General features: G+C 40.0%; 1 protein-coding gene across 2 annotated transcripts in view; it reads left to right on the top strand.

Moving 5' to 3' along the window:
* The first annotated feature begins 641 nt into the window (after positions 1–641).
* Positions 642–18,428, top strand: part of pax7a (paired box 7a) — a 43,898-nt gene continuing 26,111 nt past the window's right edge. Inside the window, exons 1-4 of one of the 2 annotated variants that reach the window (XM_006783239.3) lie at positions 642–1,137; positions 2,310–2,545; positions 3,249–3,378; positions 3,815–3,943. In XM_006783239.3, the coding sequence (XP_006783302.1) occupies positions 1,050–1,137; positions 2,310–2,545; positions 3,249–3,378; positions 3,815–3,943 (583 nt within the window). In that variant the 5' untranslated portion in view covers positions 642–1,049. Of the gene's footprint in view, positions 1,138–2,309; positions 2,546–3,248; positions 3,394–3,814; positions 3,944–18,428 lie in introns of both variants that reach the window. The other variant, XM_006783238.3, reaches the window with a different exon arrangement.

The following is an 18,428-nucleotide window of genomic DNA, read 5'->3' as shown; positions in this document are numbered from 1 at the left end:
GAAGAGTAACCTTTGCATATGAATAACACTATCGAACACATGATTTTAGTAAATTCATTTAGATATTTTTCCTGTCGTGATTTTCCATATTTTTTATTTGTAATATGTAATAATAGTCGATTGTTTACAGGTAAATATTATGATAACATGGTAAATATTTCAAAGGCTTGAATTTATTTTATTCACGTAACAATCGTATTTTTTTCTGTGTGGGAAATTCTATCTTTGCCTTCCGTGTGTTTTAAAATGTATATATATTTTATATATGGAAAAAAAGAAAGAAAGAAAGAAAGAAAGAAAGAAAGAAAGAAAGAAAGAAAGTTGTAATTTAAAAAAATATTAATATTCCACAGGGTTAGACAGCTGGGTGTGATGAAGGCAGCCCCACACTTTGAAATGATGGCTTTACAATAACATTTAGATATATTAACATTTTGAACTGGTTTGGGTGTACGGGCTCTTATGAGAGAGGCAGCAGTGGATTAAAAGTGGAATGTGTTGTTCTGATTGGTCGACCGGCTCCTGGCTAAACCCACTCTCTTTCATCCATAAAAGAAAGGGCAGTGAGCCTATGGGAGCGCTCGGCTGTCTCCTCCTACGCCATGCACGAAAGTTGGCCACTTAAACTACTTCCAACCAGCCAGCAGACATTACACTGAATCCAAACTACACCAAGGGAAAAAGAATAACACTGCATTTTATCTACCGCAGATACTTTGGGTGCAAATCATCCATTTTGCAAACTTTCCTTTGTAGAGATTTTTTAGATTTTATTTGATGCTTTCTTTATTCTCTCTCTCTCTCTTTGGCATATCTATCGCAGCAGAGGAAAGCATCACTTTTATTTTTTTCCCCCGGTGGAAGAAGGGCTAGTCCAGTTTCTCCGCCTGGGATTGGGATTTGACAGCAGCAGAGCATCTTGTTTTCAGCATTTTGAATACATTTCGGGTTTTTTTTATTTTATTTTATTTTTTATTTTTTTTGGCTTGGACTTTCTAAGAGTAGCAGTTTCGAGCAGACCCCGGTTTTGTGTTTGTCTGTGTAGCTACATGATGGCTACTTTACCAGGAACAGTGCCTCGGATGGTGCGCCCTGCGCCAGGCCAGAACTACCCCCGAACCGGCTTCCCCCTGGAAGGTAAGAAAAATGACCAAACGTGTAAAACATCTGAACTCGAGCTGATAAAGATTGTCGGCTGTTCGCTCTGTCAGTTTCCACCGTGGTAGTGACACAGAGCACAGTTTGTTATCGGCGGCATGCTGGGAAGAAAAAGATGGGTGGACAAATACGAGCCTCCAGTCAGTGCTGATGAAAGTTAACCCGAAGTCATGGTCAACGGTACTCCAGCCTCATGTTCCTGCGTTGAGTCACTCTGAAGTGTGTGTTTTGTATGACACTATATTTATTCTATATTGAATCTATTTTCAAACGTATTATCTTTCTTGCCAATGTTGTTTATGGTGGATGAAATATTTGTTATAATGACAAATGCATCCGTTTTTTCACTTCCATTAAAATAAAAAATATTCTAAATTTACTATTAAATGTAGAGTTTCTTTTTAATTTAAGATTATTTTATTGTATATTTTTTAGCATTTTTAGTGCTCTAACTTTTATGGCTGCACACACACGTACACACACGTACACACACAAACACACACACGCAAAGCAATCTAATTGGTAATTTATTTATTTTTTTTAACTTCGATGCCCAGCACACTCAAGTCGTCTGAACATATGGCGGGGGAAAGGGATGGAGGAAACAAAAAAGGAGATCATTTTGTATTTGCATGCATTTATGGAAACAGTTTTCTCCTTACAACCAGTTCGTGCTCAAGTGCTCTGGACTGAAATGTACAAAAACCACGTAGCTCGCAAGTTACTCGAGCTCCGGGATTTGTTCAAGTGTCTGGCTGCTGGAAATGGCAATAATACACACAGCAAAGAGATGGCTCAAAGGATCACATCAATATTTGTACAGCATGACTAGGAATAATCAAGGTGAGAAGTGTCACCCTCTTTAGTGTCTCTTGAATGTGAAATTGGATCCTGAAGTGGCCTTGCAAGCATCCTGTCAGCCAGACTGAGGCTGGACGAATTTGGCACGATGCTTTGTTGAAAATGTATAATATGATAATGTGTGTAAACTGCGTCCCATTAAAAGTCAGGAACATGACAAATATGCAGCTGTTTGACTATAGTAAAATTTTAGCCTGGTCTACTCTGAAGAGAGCAAAAGCTCCACAGGAAACGTGATGTGTAGTTTGTGTTGTTTGTTGAGACTTTTATTGTTTATTGTTGTGGCGCAGTATCCACGCCTCTGGGCCAGGGTAGGGTGAACCAGCTTGGCGGAGTGTTCATCAACGGGAGGCCCTTGCCAAATCACATCCGACACAAGATAGTGGAGATGGCCCACCACGGCATCCGACCTTGCGTAATCTCGCGACAACTGCGAGTTTCTCACGGTTGTGTCTCCAAGATCCTCTGCCGGTACCAAGAGACCGGCTCGATCCGTCCCGGGGCCATAGGAGGCAGCAAGCCCAGGGTGAGTGGGGGTCCACGGTCCAGGAAATGGGTCACAGTAGCACGAGGATGGGAGAGAGGGTGGGGAGGGGTGGGGAGGTGGAGTGGCAAAAAGCGCATGACACCTGAGTGAACTCAAACCTGATGTTTGTGTTGTTATTGCAGATGAAGTGCAATATTATAATAATAATTTTCTCAAGGTGGGTAACACACCTGCAACATTTTTATAGGGTTCATGAAGATCTAAAATAAATACAAATATTAAATTTAAAATGATACAAAATAAAAGCTAAAAGAAAAAAAATTGAGAACCAAACATTTATTTTTTTATAATGATATAATTATATTATATTGATTAACCACAATATATTTGTGGTGTATTTCATACCTTTTTCTTTTCTTATATTTGGTTATTAGCTTTATAAAATTGTGACTAGGGTGACGTAAAAATGTGTCACTGATTAGCCAGTTTTCTGTTTCTTTGCCTGCATGAGCCTATATCCCGACTAAAAAAATAATCCTACATTTTAAAATTATTAATAATATAATTTAGAGTTATTTAGCATAATTTAGAGTTTAATTTTAGATTTTGTTCGTATTATCTTTTCGTTGATCTTTCATGGACTAAAACAAAAATATCATCACATCTCGGTTAAAACTGAAATTCCTTCTTTTCCCCTCTTTTGTCTTTCCCCTCTCCTTTTTACACCTTTTCAAACCTAAAGCAGGTGGCAACGCCTGACGTGGAGAAGCGGATCGAAGAGTACAAGAGAGAAAACCCAGGCATGTTCAGCTGGGAGATCCGGGATAAGCTGCTGAAGGACGGGGTGTGCGACAGAAGCACAGTTCCTTCAGGTGAGGCTTCATCTGGTAAGCTGCACTTTTTTTCCCTACTACCAGCGAACACTGCAGCATCACTTCTGAATGAACATCACTTTGAATCCCACGTTTTAAGCTTCAGTTACTGATAATAAAGGGCGCACCTTCAGCTGTTTGACCCAGAAAAAAACTCATCCCGTTGAAATGTGGCTTCAGTGCTCCATAGTAAATTCCCATCAATGTATTACAGTGTAATTTTACTTACGTTTAATACAGAAAAACACTTTTAAAATATTTTCCTAGCGCTTCTGCTGCTTCATGTAAAACTTTTTTTAATTTATTTTTTATTTTTTATTTTTTTTGCTGTGCTATTTTTGTGTGGTATAGCCTTCTAAAAATGTATGATAGGATTACTATGGTTCTTTTATGGGTTTTAGGGCTAATCACCCGTTTACCTTTTTGTTGCCATTAGTGAGCTCCATCAGCCGCGTTTTGAGGGCCCGATTTGGCAAAAAAGATGACGAGGATGACTGTGATAAGAAGGATGAAGATGGAGAAAAGAAAACAAAGCATAGCATCGATGGCATCCTCGGTGATAAATGTAAGTTAACAGCAGAAAATATATGGCCCTTTTGTATATGTCTGAAATAAGAAATTATTATTATTATTATTATTATTATTATTTAGAGTAAATTTCAACCTTGTAATCAGGAAGCAAGTGTTTTAGAAAGACTTCCTACTTCACGTCCTCTTGGGAAATTGTCCCACACCCGAGCTGCAGCTAAACGGAGTGAATTTATTCCTGCTTTTAACTCCGAGCCAGCAGTTGTTCATTCACTCAATTATTTATGAGAGCCTTGGCAGAAGGTATTTAACTGCAGAAAATTAATTTGTGTAGCAAATTCCTCCTCATTCATTCACTCATTTAACGACCTCTAAACGACAGCTGACAGTTGACCCATTTCACAATCGATGTCAGTTCACCGACATTTCACCACTTGTCAGTTAAAGTGGAAATCAGTGTTCATATTATTATTTGCTCTGATGCTGCTAGGAGGGGAAATAAAGCGATGCAGGTATTTGCTGTCAGCGCCTTCCGTATTTATGAGGCACTTCGAAGGATTTTGGGTATATCCTGTTATATAGGATACGTTCGTTTTTGTAGCTTGTTTTATGTATATTAATTATGAAATTGTTAGACCATGGAATCATGGGGAAATTTCTTTTAATTTCAGGTATTTTTTTTAACATGATTTTCTGATTTTATCATATTTTATTTTTTTCTATTATTTCTTTACGCTTGGCTATGAAAGCGGGAGAAATGCACAGTGTCTGAATCAAACGTCTGAAAGGGTTTAAATAGATTTTTTTTATCACAAAAGAAAAAGAAAAAAAGGGACGGCCAAGAAGAATTTTTCAAACTTGAAGATGAACTTTACGAGCAAAAAAAAAACCCCTCCCCTCTATTGATGCGGTTTATAAAGTGAAGGGTCCGATGTACAAAAGCAAATCCTGGAAAGCAGGGCAGCGAAAAGGAGAGTATGGGTCCGTCCATTCTTATTCAAAAACCTGGTTTAAAAAAAGAGAGAGGGAGAGAGAGCGAAAACTTTGGACAAAGGGCAAGAAGAGACATAAAAGGAGATGAATTATTCAGTACGCCCCGCTGGTAGATAGTTTTGTAATTTTATATAATGGTCCGTTGGAGAAGAATCAAGTGATAGCGTGAAAACGGTCTCTTTTTCTTTCACACCACGCGCTAATGTTAGGAAAAAAAACAACCTTTTTCTTGCAAAAATGTCCAATGTCCATATAGATGAGCCGCAAACCGTGCAGTCTCAAAATGACCATAATAATAATTTTTATTATCATTATAACGAAAACAAAAAAAAATGCGCACAACTGATGCACACGTTTGCATTTTGAAGTTCTTACCTGCAAAATCATCGCGTAATTATTGACTGTTTACGTTTTTCTTTTTCTTTTTGATGGTGCACAATATAGACATAATTCTCCTGCTTCTATTTTTTTTCTCCTTACCGCTGCTCGTGTTTTAAATTGGGGTTGATTTACGTTGCTATAAAAAGAGACGCACCCTCTGCGTAATGCAGTTTAGACTACCAGCAACCGGATGGCATTTAATAATGTTAATACTTATTAGAGTAAGCACTGGAAACGATGGTTGCTGAATAGGTGGCTGTGTTCGTGCCGGGTGTAATAGCTCGCAGGCATGGTAAGAAATGTATTTATCCCCAATCAGCCCCTCACTCTCCGAGTTTGAAGCACAGCCCTTATGTGGAGAGGGGTTTTAAAGCAGATTAAATAGAGCCTTTTATTTCTTTTCACTTTCATCTCAGAGCGGAGCTCACAGTGGCTCGCCCTGGGCACAAAATTCATGAGATTTTTTTTTTATTCGTTTACTTATCCAGATTTTAAGACTTTATTTATTTATCTATTTGTTTATTAGGTCTGTGCATTTGATTTTCTCAGAGGTTACATCACGGATTTATCCCAGCTTTAATCTAGCTTTATTAAACGTGTATTTAAAGTCCTAACCACATTACAATAATGTAGATTTTATTTGCTGCATGAAGACAGCTGTTTGTTTGTTTTCATAAGGTTGTAATGGAAAATAAACCAATCAAAACTCAGCGCATAACCGCCGGAAAAGCCTCGCTTTTAGGGCCTTTTTTCGTTGATAACTGTTTGGAGTGGTGATCCTGGTCTATCCCACAATTTTTGCAGAAACAAATTTCCAGTCCAAGGTGCGCACTTTAGTTGTCACGCACGGCTATTAAAATCAGTCCCAAGGTTTTAATTGCGCGCAAGAAGGTGCTTAAAGACCGCTGTGCGCAAACGTGGGCATCGTTACGTTTTGCGCCACCCCGGTGAGAATCAGAAGGCGAATCAGCTGCCTGGCGTCAATCTGCCACACTGATGCATCCAAACTGACCGTTAGATGCGCTGCAGACACGCGATGGACATTTCAGCAAATCGCAGGATTACCTGAGGTCCTCGGTGTAATTAAACAGATGTCAGAAGGGATTATTTCAAGGCAGTGGGGAGGGAAAGTGACAGAGCAGAGGAGAGGTGTGTAGAAGCCAGACCAGCCCAAACAGCCAGGTGGGACTGGGAAAGAGGAGGCTCTAACTGTTACTATAGATCCATATTCAGTGAAATACAATTTGGAATCCAGTGAATGTGAGTCGCATACTGCATTACTTCAAAAGTATGTGGATCGTATTGTCTCTTTTCCATTTCAGCTTCAGTTATAAGTCGGCATGTTTCATTAATTACGACGGAAGCATGTTTTCTTCAGGTTTACCCCTCAATGCCAGGTACCCTGCATGTGATCCGCTACAGAAACAAACAAACAACAAGGGGAAAAAATAGTTTCTGCCTGCATGGTGATGAAAATGTGAAAAGCTGCCCTCTCTGCGCTTTCCACATCACAAACGCACGTGTGTGCGCGCGCACACAGGGAAGCGCGCCCTCGTGCACGCACACCCAGTCTCTAAGTGTATGGTAATATAATGTAGCTATATTTCGGGTCTAAAGCCGTGCTGAATGAGAAGGACAGGGGAATGAAGCGAGAGACCACTTCAAACAAATCCATCTGGAACAGTGTGTGAGAGAGATTCAGTGAAAGTATGGGGAAGTTATTTAGCTATTAATAACGTTTTTTCCTCAGGCATTGAGAGTGACTCCATCTGCACTTTCTCGCAGCTATTTGGCTGGGTGGAAATTGAGGGAGACCCAAATGTTGGGGAGAGATAACATACCCATCATAGCCCAGACCCTGCGCTGTGCTTCACTGCATTAAACTCGGATTAACCTCCCCTGTCCCCGCAGCCACTCAAGCCACATTTCACTGGAATTTACATCGGTAGGCCTACATCTCTTATAAAGGGGGCAGGAGCTGAAAGACATGACATCGTCGATATTATTATTAGTAGTAGTAGTAGTATCATCATCATTATTATTATTATTATTATTATTATTATTATTATTATTATTATTATTATTGTTGTTGTTGTTGTTGTTGTTGTTGTTTTTGTTGTTTTTTTCCAGTACAAAAATAAAAGTAATGATATTTCAATTTCATTTTTCCCTTTTTAGCTTAATAAAAGAAAAGGTAAGAAAACAAATATCATAAAGAGTAATTATTTTGACAATAATTAACACACGCTGTATCAGTTTTATTTGGTAATTTTAACATTTCTTTAGAAAATATACATTGTGAATAGTTTTTAAGATGTCCGGACACCCGGGCATCTCTGGGGGGGGTTTTTTTGTTGTTGTTTTTGTTTTGTTTGTTTTTTACACAAAAAGAAAATTCAAAAATACACATAAGTACCTTTTTAATCTTTCTTTCGAGACTGCAGTAGTCCAAATAGTGGTAGGTTAACAGGTTTCAGTGACTGTTTATAAGCTATAATAACAATAATAATAATAATAATAATAATAATAATAATAATAATAATAATAATAATAATAATAATAATAATAATATCGACACCTTAGATAGAGAAACGATGAGCACATTTAGCCCATAGCTTGGTCATGTGGTAAATCCATTATTGTTAACGATGTCTCGCCGTCATTTTGTCATTAGTGTGACAAATTTCCATTTCGGTATCAGCAATGTGCTAAAATTGTAGATTTAGAAATTAAAATTAACAGCGTACAAAAAAAGAGAAACATTTCCGCATTTCCGCCACTGTTTCAATGCACTCCCCACCCCTCCCTTCTTAAAAAAAAATCAGCCTTTTTTTCATTCAAAGATTATGGTGTAATTTGTTATTTAATGACATATCGCGAGACTTGATGACAAGCGCTACAAACACTGTTACAAATTGCTCTATTGGTTCCAGCGAGGTAACGTGAGCAAACCGTGCAACATAATAACAGCAAACTGCGCTGCGTAGAGCGGATATTTGAGCGCTGCATCATTTTTTTTTTAAGGAGAGTTCAGTTTAAGCTTGTAGGCCTACCAAACCGGCGAGACATTTCGGTGTCAGGAGCTTTAAGTGTCCAAAGCATTAGGCTGCAAATAAGAAAAAAAAAATCGAGTAGGCTTAAATTCATTCTCTGCTGACATTTGACTTTGATCACATGAGAAATATTCATGGAAGCACAAACACTAGCTCTGTCACCATTATCCAAGCTGACAGTGATACCTCTCAAGGCTGTCTATTAATTAAAGTGGCGCTTACCATGTGGGACGACTTCCTATCTGGGTACAAAAATGGTTTTTCCATCTCTTGTGGGGCTCTTGAAAAGGAGCAATCTTTCCTCTCCAGCTTCTTGTGGGAAATTTAAAAGTGTACAGAGGAAGACATGGGGATTTCTAGCTCATTTATAAAGACGAGTTTATAATCCTTTCCTGCTTAATAACTTAAAAGGATTCAATTTCTCCCCTCATTTATGGGGTTATGATCACACATTGTTAGGCGCAGATAGCAGCATTTCAAGGTTAACATTTCCTGCTCGAAAATATCAGAATATAAGCTGTTATCCCATAGGTGCCCTTTGTTTAGCCCGCAATTTCCCCCGCAAATGCTGATAGGCCCATTTTAGATGTTGTTACTATTAATGTGATAACAACGAGGAAGCCGAGGAAGACCAATTCGATAAGATGCCTCTATGCCACAGAGCATTTTTTTTAATGATATGATATTTAATTATAGCATATAATTTCACCATCGAGAATTAAATTCAGTAGGCTTACGCTGACTCTGAGGATTGAATGTCTGGTTGGGGGTCTCGAGCCATACGAGACAAATTAAAGAGGAAGCGTTGCCCTCCAGGTATCCTGTCACAACAGTAGGGTGCTTCAGCGCGTCTCTCATTTCTGTCTGTGTTTTATTCCGCCAATTTTCACTATGGGGCTCCGAGAACCTGCGCAGTGCCCGCGGGGCTCTGGTCCAAAATAAATAGAGTCTCAATTTTTCATCATCTCTTTTTGCTCAAGTTTGCCTTCTTTCTCTTCCTCTCTCTTGTCCTCATTTCCTTCCCCTCCCCTTCTCTCTGTCTCTCTACCACGTGCATCACACGGTCACGTCAACAGGTGGAGGTGTTTAAAAACTCCGAGGAAGAATTTCCATTCATTCGTACAGCTTCGGGGTTTCTTTTTGATGCACTTGACTTCATTTTTTGATTGTGGTTTAATAATTTTTCTTAGCTCGAACGGATGCAGGTTTAGAGCCGGTTTTAAACAACTGTCGTCGTTTTAAAATGTCAATTTGCCCGAACTTTATATAATAATAATGCAGGAGTGATGGATTTCATGACATTTGAGGCGCTTTAGGGTTACGTTGTGGTTTTTTCACGGAAACAACTGCAAAAAAGCGCACTTTTTTAAAATTACCCGTTTAGAATGTGACAAATTTCACCGACTACTACTACTACTACTACTTATTATTATTATTATTATTATTATTATTATTATTATTATTATTATTATTATTATCATTATTATTATTATTACATTGAAAGTATCGTTGCTGTCAGCAGCAGCCCGCCTGACATCGCCTCAAAAACATTTACATTTCCACTTTAGGGGCTTGACGTATTCTCCAAATTGCCAGCGCTTTGTTAGCATTAATGTTTAATTGGCTGGAAGAAGATGAATGAGGCTGACAGGAATCAGCTGTCCGCAGAGTCCCCTGTGAGTCTGACTCGGAAATCATAACCTGACCAGCTTTTCCTCCTCTGAAACCAGCTCGTTGAACTTGTCACATCTAATTAGGGTGTTAAAACGCACCGAGAGCATCGGTGGGAAACAGTAGGTGGTTGGTCCGGGGCAGCCAATAAGGCCTTTTTGGGTCAGATGGTGGGAGGGGGAGGAGGGGTGGGCAGCGTGGTTGGATGGCGATGTTGCTGAATTGGACCGCTGCGGGCTTTTATTTCTAAGCAGCACCCCCTTTTTTCCGCTATTACTTCAATTATGGCCATCCAGCGGGCTAAACAGGCCAGCGTGCATGGACTCTAGCCTTGTTTTAATTAGGTATGAAATTAATTAGAGCAGACATCTATTAAAGACTTTTAAGTTTGGCTAATTTTTTTTTCGACAGAGTTTAAAGGTATAACAGTGGATTAATGGCTTACACCCAAAATTACATTTTATTGCATCCCATAATTTCTGTGCTGGCTGTCTAACAGGTGTCAGGCAAATTTAGAGATACTGAAAGTTAATTAATATTTTTTGATGGAGTTAAATGCGCTGTTTGTAGAAATGCGGACGTGCATTTAAAGCTTAAAGCGGAGTTTCTCATTTCTTTAAAAAAAAAAAAAAGTAGCACAATTTTTGCCCTTTCAAGAGCGCACACACATATACTCTTTACATATAACATTTTATCTTATTGTGTTGTTGGAGCTGACTGGCCTCTAGTTCTGTGCAAATGTAAAAATGCAATTGTCTTCCATCTCCATTCTAAGAGACTGCATTTTCTTTCTTTTTTTTAAAAAAAAAATCTTTTTTTTTTCTTGTATTGGTTAAAAGCTCTGTGATGTCTGACAGCCTACTCTCACCATTGTTAAATGAACAGCCACTAGAAAAGGAAGAGAGAAAGAAGAGGGAGGAGAAAAGGCCCGTCTGTTATTTTCTGTCTTGAGACTTGCTGCATAGGCTATTCAGCCAAGTTGATGAACTCCTCCAAAAAGTTTATTAAGGGGGTGAAAACAATAAGAACTAAAGCCTTTGGGTGCCTGGGCAGACAGTTTATAAACTAGCTGCTATTGTGCCTCAAAGGCAGATGCATGAATACTTTTGAATAGGGGCCTTCAAACTGACACGATCAGGCTGGACAGCAGCAGTTTTAAAGGGAGACAGGGTGCTTCTGCTGCAGCTCAGATCTCTGCCTTTTTTTGCATTAATGTACATCTGCAAAGGAAGGGGAAGGAGGAGGAGCTGGGCACTGTCTGTCATAGCCAATGGTTTTCTCTGTGTCTTTGTATAATATGTGTGTGGGGGTTGTTGTTTTTTTAAGAACACACACACACAGACATATATATATATATATATATATATATATGGAAATACCTATTAACATATTCTTAGATTCCCTGAATCCAATTGCAATAGGAACAAAAGTATATTACAAAGCATATCATGTGTATTTATGTTCAAAGAGTACGTTTTTTCTTTTAGTACTAATGCTGTATTTTTTGGGCAGAAAATGCATAGACTGAGACAATTTCAGACAAAAAGCTTCTGACCAACAATGCACCGCAAAAAAAGGGGCACAAAAACACAAGGCAGAAATCTGTTCAGTGCCTTAGCAGGCTGACGTGGATTCACCGTTGATATTTTTTTTTTTTGAATGGGGCACAGTGGTTACGCACACTCAAGAAGATACATTATTCCCTTCCTTTTCAGTAAACAATAGACTGTCACTCTTTATCCTTCTTCCCTCCTCTGTCCCTCCCTCCTCAGCTTTCTCTTTTAGCCCTCTTAGTCTCTGGCTCTGTGCCTCACAACATCAGAGGGAGTCCAGTGATTTGTGACCCCAGCAACCCACACTTAATCTCGCTAAAGAGGGGGAGCATCCAGTTTACAGCTTGGCGGGCCCCAAATAGACCAAGCCTGCTCTGGCAGGTGTCAACATTAGCAAACAATTGGTCCCCAGTCCCATGCCCCATACCCCAGTGCAACACTGAACCTAAACTATTTGGGGCTCTCTGAAAGGAGCCACATAATAGGGAATGTGGAGGGGAGGAGAGGAGGGGGAGGACAAGGGAGAGATTACACTCTCAGACAGCTATTAGCAGGGATGAGGCTTTTCTAAACAAACAAAAAAGAAGAAGAAGAAGAAGATCAATACTGTGTTAGTTTACAAAGTGGAGTCATCTTTGTGGCTTTGGAGTATTTATTTTCTGCTCCATTGTTTTTCTCGACTTCTCAAACGTCTGTGGGCCATATTGGCAATCCAATTAAGTTTGGCAGGGGGTCCCTAGGAGCCCTATTTCTTCTCGCGGGCAGTTGTGTGTTTGCAGTGGGCAGCTCATTCAGAGATTTGGTGTTGTAATGAATCCTGAATGGTGAGTATTACCTTCCATAGTGGACAATGACTGGGCTGTCCAGAGGGAAAACAACACTCAGGGATGACAGAGCTGTGTTTAGCCCTGTGGGATTGCAGTCCCTCTACTTCATTAGACAGGAGTGTCTTTGCGAGGAGAGCAGAGGAAATGGGAAGGGAATGAGTTGACATGTGGACTGCTGCTAGTGTTGAGTGGGTATGTGTCCTGACAAGAAGGCCAATGTTTTTTTTATAAAGGCTATTTATTTATCTTTCAGTGCTGATTCGTAGCCATGCCACAAGGAGAGACAAGTGTTCTCAGCAGGGGAGATTCGTTTCAAAGGTTTTAATGGGAAAACCTATTGTATTTGTTATGGGAGAGAAATCTCATTTAATTGCTTTGAGATGTGCTGTTGGTGTGTTTCCACCTGGCCTCCAGAAGAAGAAAAAAAGAAAGAAAAAGAATAAAAACACTGGTTGGTGCTGTTGTTTTTTCTACACATCGCTGGAGAAGCTGGTGTCATTTCAGTACCATAAACAAGGGTAGTGAACAGTAAAGTCACCGTGAGCGTTAATGGCATCTGGACATCACGCCACTTACAGGACAAAAAAAAGCTCCAAATGTCACAAACAAACACTGATGTTATTGTAAATTTCTCCTGCAGGTAAAAAAAAAAAAGTGTTTTTGTTTTGTCTCGGCAGGGTGACTGCCAAAGGGGACAGATAGTTTATTGTCATTCCAGCTCTAGGCACTACATAATTAACCATGTAATTTCATAAATTGTAGTCAGTTTGCTTAATAAGTTATCTACCAGACAACATAAATGTTGTAACTGGCTCACAGATAATGTCGCTAAATGACAAAGGCCTTTGAAATCGTGGAAGTTTCACCGGTAATTGTGCATTATACTTACGCAGGAAATATTAGTCAGCAGATGAAATGCTTTGCTTAGAGTTTGAGCCATTTTAAAAACGAAACTGTTGCTGTTTCCTTTGTGTTAGCTTTTCAAGCCTGAGAAAGCCATTTTCTGTGGCGTTTTTACAGGTGTTAGACACACACTACAATTGTAGTGACATTTTTAAATAGCTTTACCTTTATTTTGCCCATTGTGTTTTAGAAATATTTATTATAAGGATTGAATATAATTTAAAAAGCTAAAAAATCATGTTTTCGCAGCATTTGAATTTTATGTTAGGCCACTTTTCTGTGAGGAACCCAGAACAAAAAACTCTGTTGTCCACTTGAATTTTCTGCCTGTCTGAAGTAGAAATTTTAAGATGAACGGTGCAATAATAAGCAGGACCTTTGGCAGAAATAGATCTTTGTCTGGGTGATTAAGCCATTGTCATTGTGCTAAACAATGAAGGATCGCAAACATGAGTGTTCACTACATCAGGACATTTCGGACTTTATTATATCCATGTAAAATTGTGCACTGGATGAGCAGGTCGGAGCCACATAATTTACTGAAAGAAATGTAGTTTCCTCCAATTCACCTTGCCAGCTAAGGTTGTCAAACTCTGACAGCTGGCACGGATCGGGGACAGTGTTTCGCATTATGGCCATCCACTGGTTACCATGGAGCTGCATTAGAAAAGACAAAAAGCATTTCTGGCTAATTTTATTACAATGCAGGAATAGCCCACATAATGTGCAACAGTAATTATGTTTAGCACAGTGCACCCGCGCTCTCCCTCAGTGATGAATGAGAAGCATTGACCATGGTCTGCTAGTTTAAAAATCGCCATTAGCCTATGCTACTTAGGGCCAGAACATTTCACATTTTATGCTCTTGATGTGCTTCGCCACTGAAATATTCATTTGTTTTAATTGTGCATGTTTTTTTCATAACCACAAAGACAATAAGCATGTTCCCTAAGTGTTGCAAATCAGAAATGTGTTTTTTTCCCTACTAAGTTAAACTGTGAAAGCAGTTGTCCAAACAGTGGGGTGGAGCTCCTGTCCTAGCCGTCAAAAACACAATTTCAAATGTTGTCCCCTATTTTCAACTAATGGGCTTATTTCTGCATCGTCAGTCATTCTCTCCTTGGGGAATATGTAGTCTCAGTATAAAAAGCTTTTCTACTGTGCACATTACAACCCCTCAATATGGCGGGCTCTCGGAAAATTAATGCCAAGCACTGTAATGCTTTACTGTGGCCAGAGAATAAACCAATAGAATAAGTAAGAGAATAAGTTCTTGTATATAAAGGAGCTCTTTGGTAACGGTTTGTTTATTTACAGCCTGCTAAATGTTAGTGGAGAACAGCACGACTGCCTTTTTAATAATATATTCTCCAAGGTTTTTGGATCAAACAGCTTTTTATTAGTTTTCACTCTAAAATAATATTTCAATTCTACATCAGCAGCCAGACAGGCATTATAAAGAAATGTAGATGTTCCTGTGGCAATATAACAACTTTTATTTTCTTTTTGAAATATTCTTTGAGCTTTTGTTAAAGTTTCCATCTTCCTCTCTTTCACCAGCTCTTCTTTCCTTCCTCATGTCCTCTGTGCCACACAAACTTTTCCGCAATATTTGCTCCCCATCCTTGTCCAGAAAATTAGGAAACGTCCCTTGGGCGCATAAAAATGTCCGCTGTGCATTCCTATACTGTGCCCAGTAATCTCTCTTTGGCTTTGTTGAGAAAATGATTTGTTCCTCCAGGAGACCTTGGCTCATAGCCCTGAGACGTAACTGTTTGATTTCGTGCGTAGGTTTTTTTTTTTTTTCGAGCTTTTTGCTGGGGGAACGGGGCTCTGGCTCTAGTGCCATTTGGCTGAGACCCCCATGGGCTCCTCTTTTTTTATGTTCTTGTGCTCTCGTTTAATTTCATTACTTTTGCTGTGACCTCAATTAGTAAAGACTTGAGATCAGGCGGTGACATTCTGCTCGACAGAAAAGAAAATCTGGTGCAAAGCTCAGTTTTAGTGGGCTAGGGAGAGGTGGCAGGAGCCCGGGTTCACATTTTGTCTGCTTAAAGTCTTTAAGGGTCCACGTGGCTCTGTAATCTCACTTTGTTCCTTAAAAGTGACACAGGAGGAAAAATAATGAAAATTCTGAAAATAAGCAAATGCGTTTGGATGTGTGAATAAGGAAAACTTACTACTCACAGTGTTTAAAGCACATTTTCCCAAAAAAAAATTACCCATTAAAAGGGTTACTAAAGAAGAAATTATCTGTTCTAAGACATATAGTACTTTCCTGTTGTGGAAACAGAATGTCTTAAAGTCATAAGCAAACATTTGTATTGTAGCTAATATCCAAGTTTTAGTCAGCAGTATATTAAAGAAAAAGAATCCCACCCTTCAAGCCCTTCACGCTTTCACACTCAGGCAGCGCAGAGGCATGGGGAGTCAATATGTCAGCGTTTATGGATGCCCTGCAGAGCTGCACAAGGCTGTCAGGCCCCTATTCATGCTCTAATGGCCCCCTGAGGAGCTCGTCTCTCTGGGCTGAAAAGGCCGTGAGGCCCAGTGGACGCCCTGTTGTTGAAGGTGAGCATGCGCTCTCATGGACGCGCTGCGCCTTCATCCATATGACAAGAGCCATAAAAGAGCACCGCTCTCACTGCTTCTCCCTCTCTGTCTCCTCTGTTTTCTCTTTTGCCCCCTCCCCCCTCTCCCCCCCCTCTCTGCCCACCTCTAAAAGAGAGAAGGGGGCTAATTGTTTGTTGTGGGAGCCAAAGATTATAGAGCCTCCATCTTTCTTCCTCCTTTGCCTTTTTCTCCTCTTCTTTTTTTCAAGCGCCTCCTAAAGAGCGCGATTCTGTCAGAGAGACAAGAGGAAAAAGTTTGGGAATTTTCCTGAGGAATGCCAACGTAAGAGAGCCTAAATCTCCTGACAGTGACAGGAGGAGATTTTGCGCTTGGCAGCATCAACGGGACAGTCTTTGGGTTCACTTGAAGTTTTTATAAAGTAATAGATAACTTTATGGAACGTTATAGACCTTAGAGCTCTGTTTCCGGTCTCACTTTGCTATCTTACCACTTGAAATAGATTTTGGGGCAAGTGCCAATGGGCCTCAGCCACTTGCTGCAAACTAGTAATCAGTATGATATGCATGAGACAAAACGGAAACCGCTGATATCTGTTCATAAAGGTGATCTGAGAATGATTTTATTTTAGATATCTGGTGGATTTTCATGTCCTTATGTATACTTACACATCTAATCCAGATTCAATTTTACCTAAATGTCAAAATACTGCCCAGAGAAGGTCCTTGCCAACAACAAGAAAAGTGATAACGCTTTCTGGCCTATTACCAGACCAAGTGAGCAGTTAACCTGGTTTTGCCACACATGCAGCCTTTTGATAAATTATTTGGTGTGTTGATCTGACTATTTTATTACCGTACAAACGAGTAAACTCGAGCTGTTCCGAGGTTATGCGTTGCTTTCAGAGTTTTGAATTTGTTTTTCACATGCGGGGAGATAACTACAGGGGGAATAAGAGATTATTCATAGAGCATCTGTCTATAAACCATTCTGGTTATCGCTGTCGTCTATCTTGTATTCACACGAGGTTCCTATCTCAGATACATCCTGCGGTAAATGCCTTGAATCATATGCCTCCTTTAACTTGGCAACCCCTTTAGGATGAACAGGCAAGTGCATTAAGCAGAGATGCCGCACCATTCTCCAAAAAATGCAAATTGGGAAGTTGTTAGTTATTTGATGTTGCTGCACGATCCACCCCCCGCCCCCGAAACATCCCTCCACTCCAGTGTTGGTGGTTGAATCGCATGCAGTCCTGAGGACAGGCAGGGCTGTTTATATGCAGGCCTGGAGCAGCAAAGACAGCACAGAGACAGATGCATGTCAGAGATAGCAGATCCCATCTCAGGCAGATGCCTCTTATCACAGGCCTGTTTGCATAATTAGGCCTTTTGATATTCACCCCCTCTGACTGACAAAAAGTATAATTGCAGTATCAAGTACGACAAAAGGTAGGCACAAAATAAACAAGTCAACATAAATAGGGAGAAAAGATGTGGTGTTATTTTTGTCCTGTGGGAAAAAAGAGGGAGGAAAAAACACCATTTTTAACTAAATCTGCTGTCAGTCACAGTCAACTGGTGTGACTCGGTGCTCACAGGCTGGTCCTGTGAATGCCTGCAAAACAGAGAGCGTGAGGCCTGATTGTAATTATGCTGGAACTAATATGCTTTTCAAAATGAGCCATTATGAGCTAATGCTGCACTGCCAAAGCCCTGTCTGTTTTTGTCCCTCTGTCTTGGATAGTTTGCAAAGGTATGGCTGATATTGAGGCCATGGGTTATGATATCAGAGACAGCCTGACTAGGATGAGTGCCACTTTACTTGATGCTAATACTGCTGACAGGTGAGATAGGGGATAAAGCACCTGCACTGCTGCAAAACCATGATTTTTTTTCCCTTTTTTTATGATTTTGAAAGTAAAGTTTTAATCTTCTGGTAAAATGGTCTTTTGTTTTTGCATTGTAATTCCTTCCCCAAAGTATTATTTTATTTATATATTTTACTTCTACATAAAAGCTCTAAAATAGTTTTATTTATCAGTCCCGAGCTATCTTTTTCTTGTGCTTTTTAGCACCAACTAAACGTATCAGATGCACAAATTTGGCCAGGGTTTTTAAATGCCGGGCGGGCGTGAAGTTTATTGGTAGGGTGACGTATCGTAAACCTGTAACCCCGCAGATCATGTGGTTAATTGTGCGGATTGATTGGACAGCTGTCCGTTTAATCAGGATTACTTCAGTGTCTCGGGGGTAAAGGTGGAGGACCGGAGGAGTCCGAGGGTTTGGAGGGAGAATGCGAGGAGCCCTGGAGGAGTAGGTGGGGAGGGGGTCGACATGAGGACGGGTTTTGAGGAAACGGGGTGATGAGGATCCCATCTGCCTGTGTTCTGTCTGCAAGGTCAGCAGAGGAGCATCAAGCAAGAGAGCAGGCTTTAAACCTCACAGTAACCTTAAAACTATTAACTAGCAGCTCGAGTCCTTCAAGACCAAGAGGAATGTGCTATCTAAAAGGTCTGCTCAGAATTAAAGCATCGCTGACGCAAAGTCACGCTGAGGTGAAAGGATGCG

Source organism: Neolamprologus brichardi, chromosome 5, assembly GCF_056152115.1.
Source record: "Neolamprologus brichardi isolate AB-2024 chromosome 5, ASM5615211v1, whole genome shotgun sequence".
Classification (NCBI taxonomy): Eukaryota; Metazoa; Chordata; class Actinopteri; order Cichliformes; family Cichlidae; genus Neolamprologus; species Neolamprologus brichardi.
This window is presented reverse-complemented; position numbering and strand designations above follow the sequence as displayed.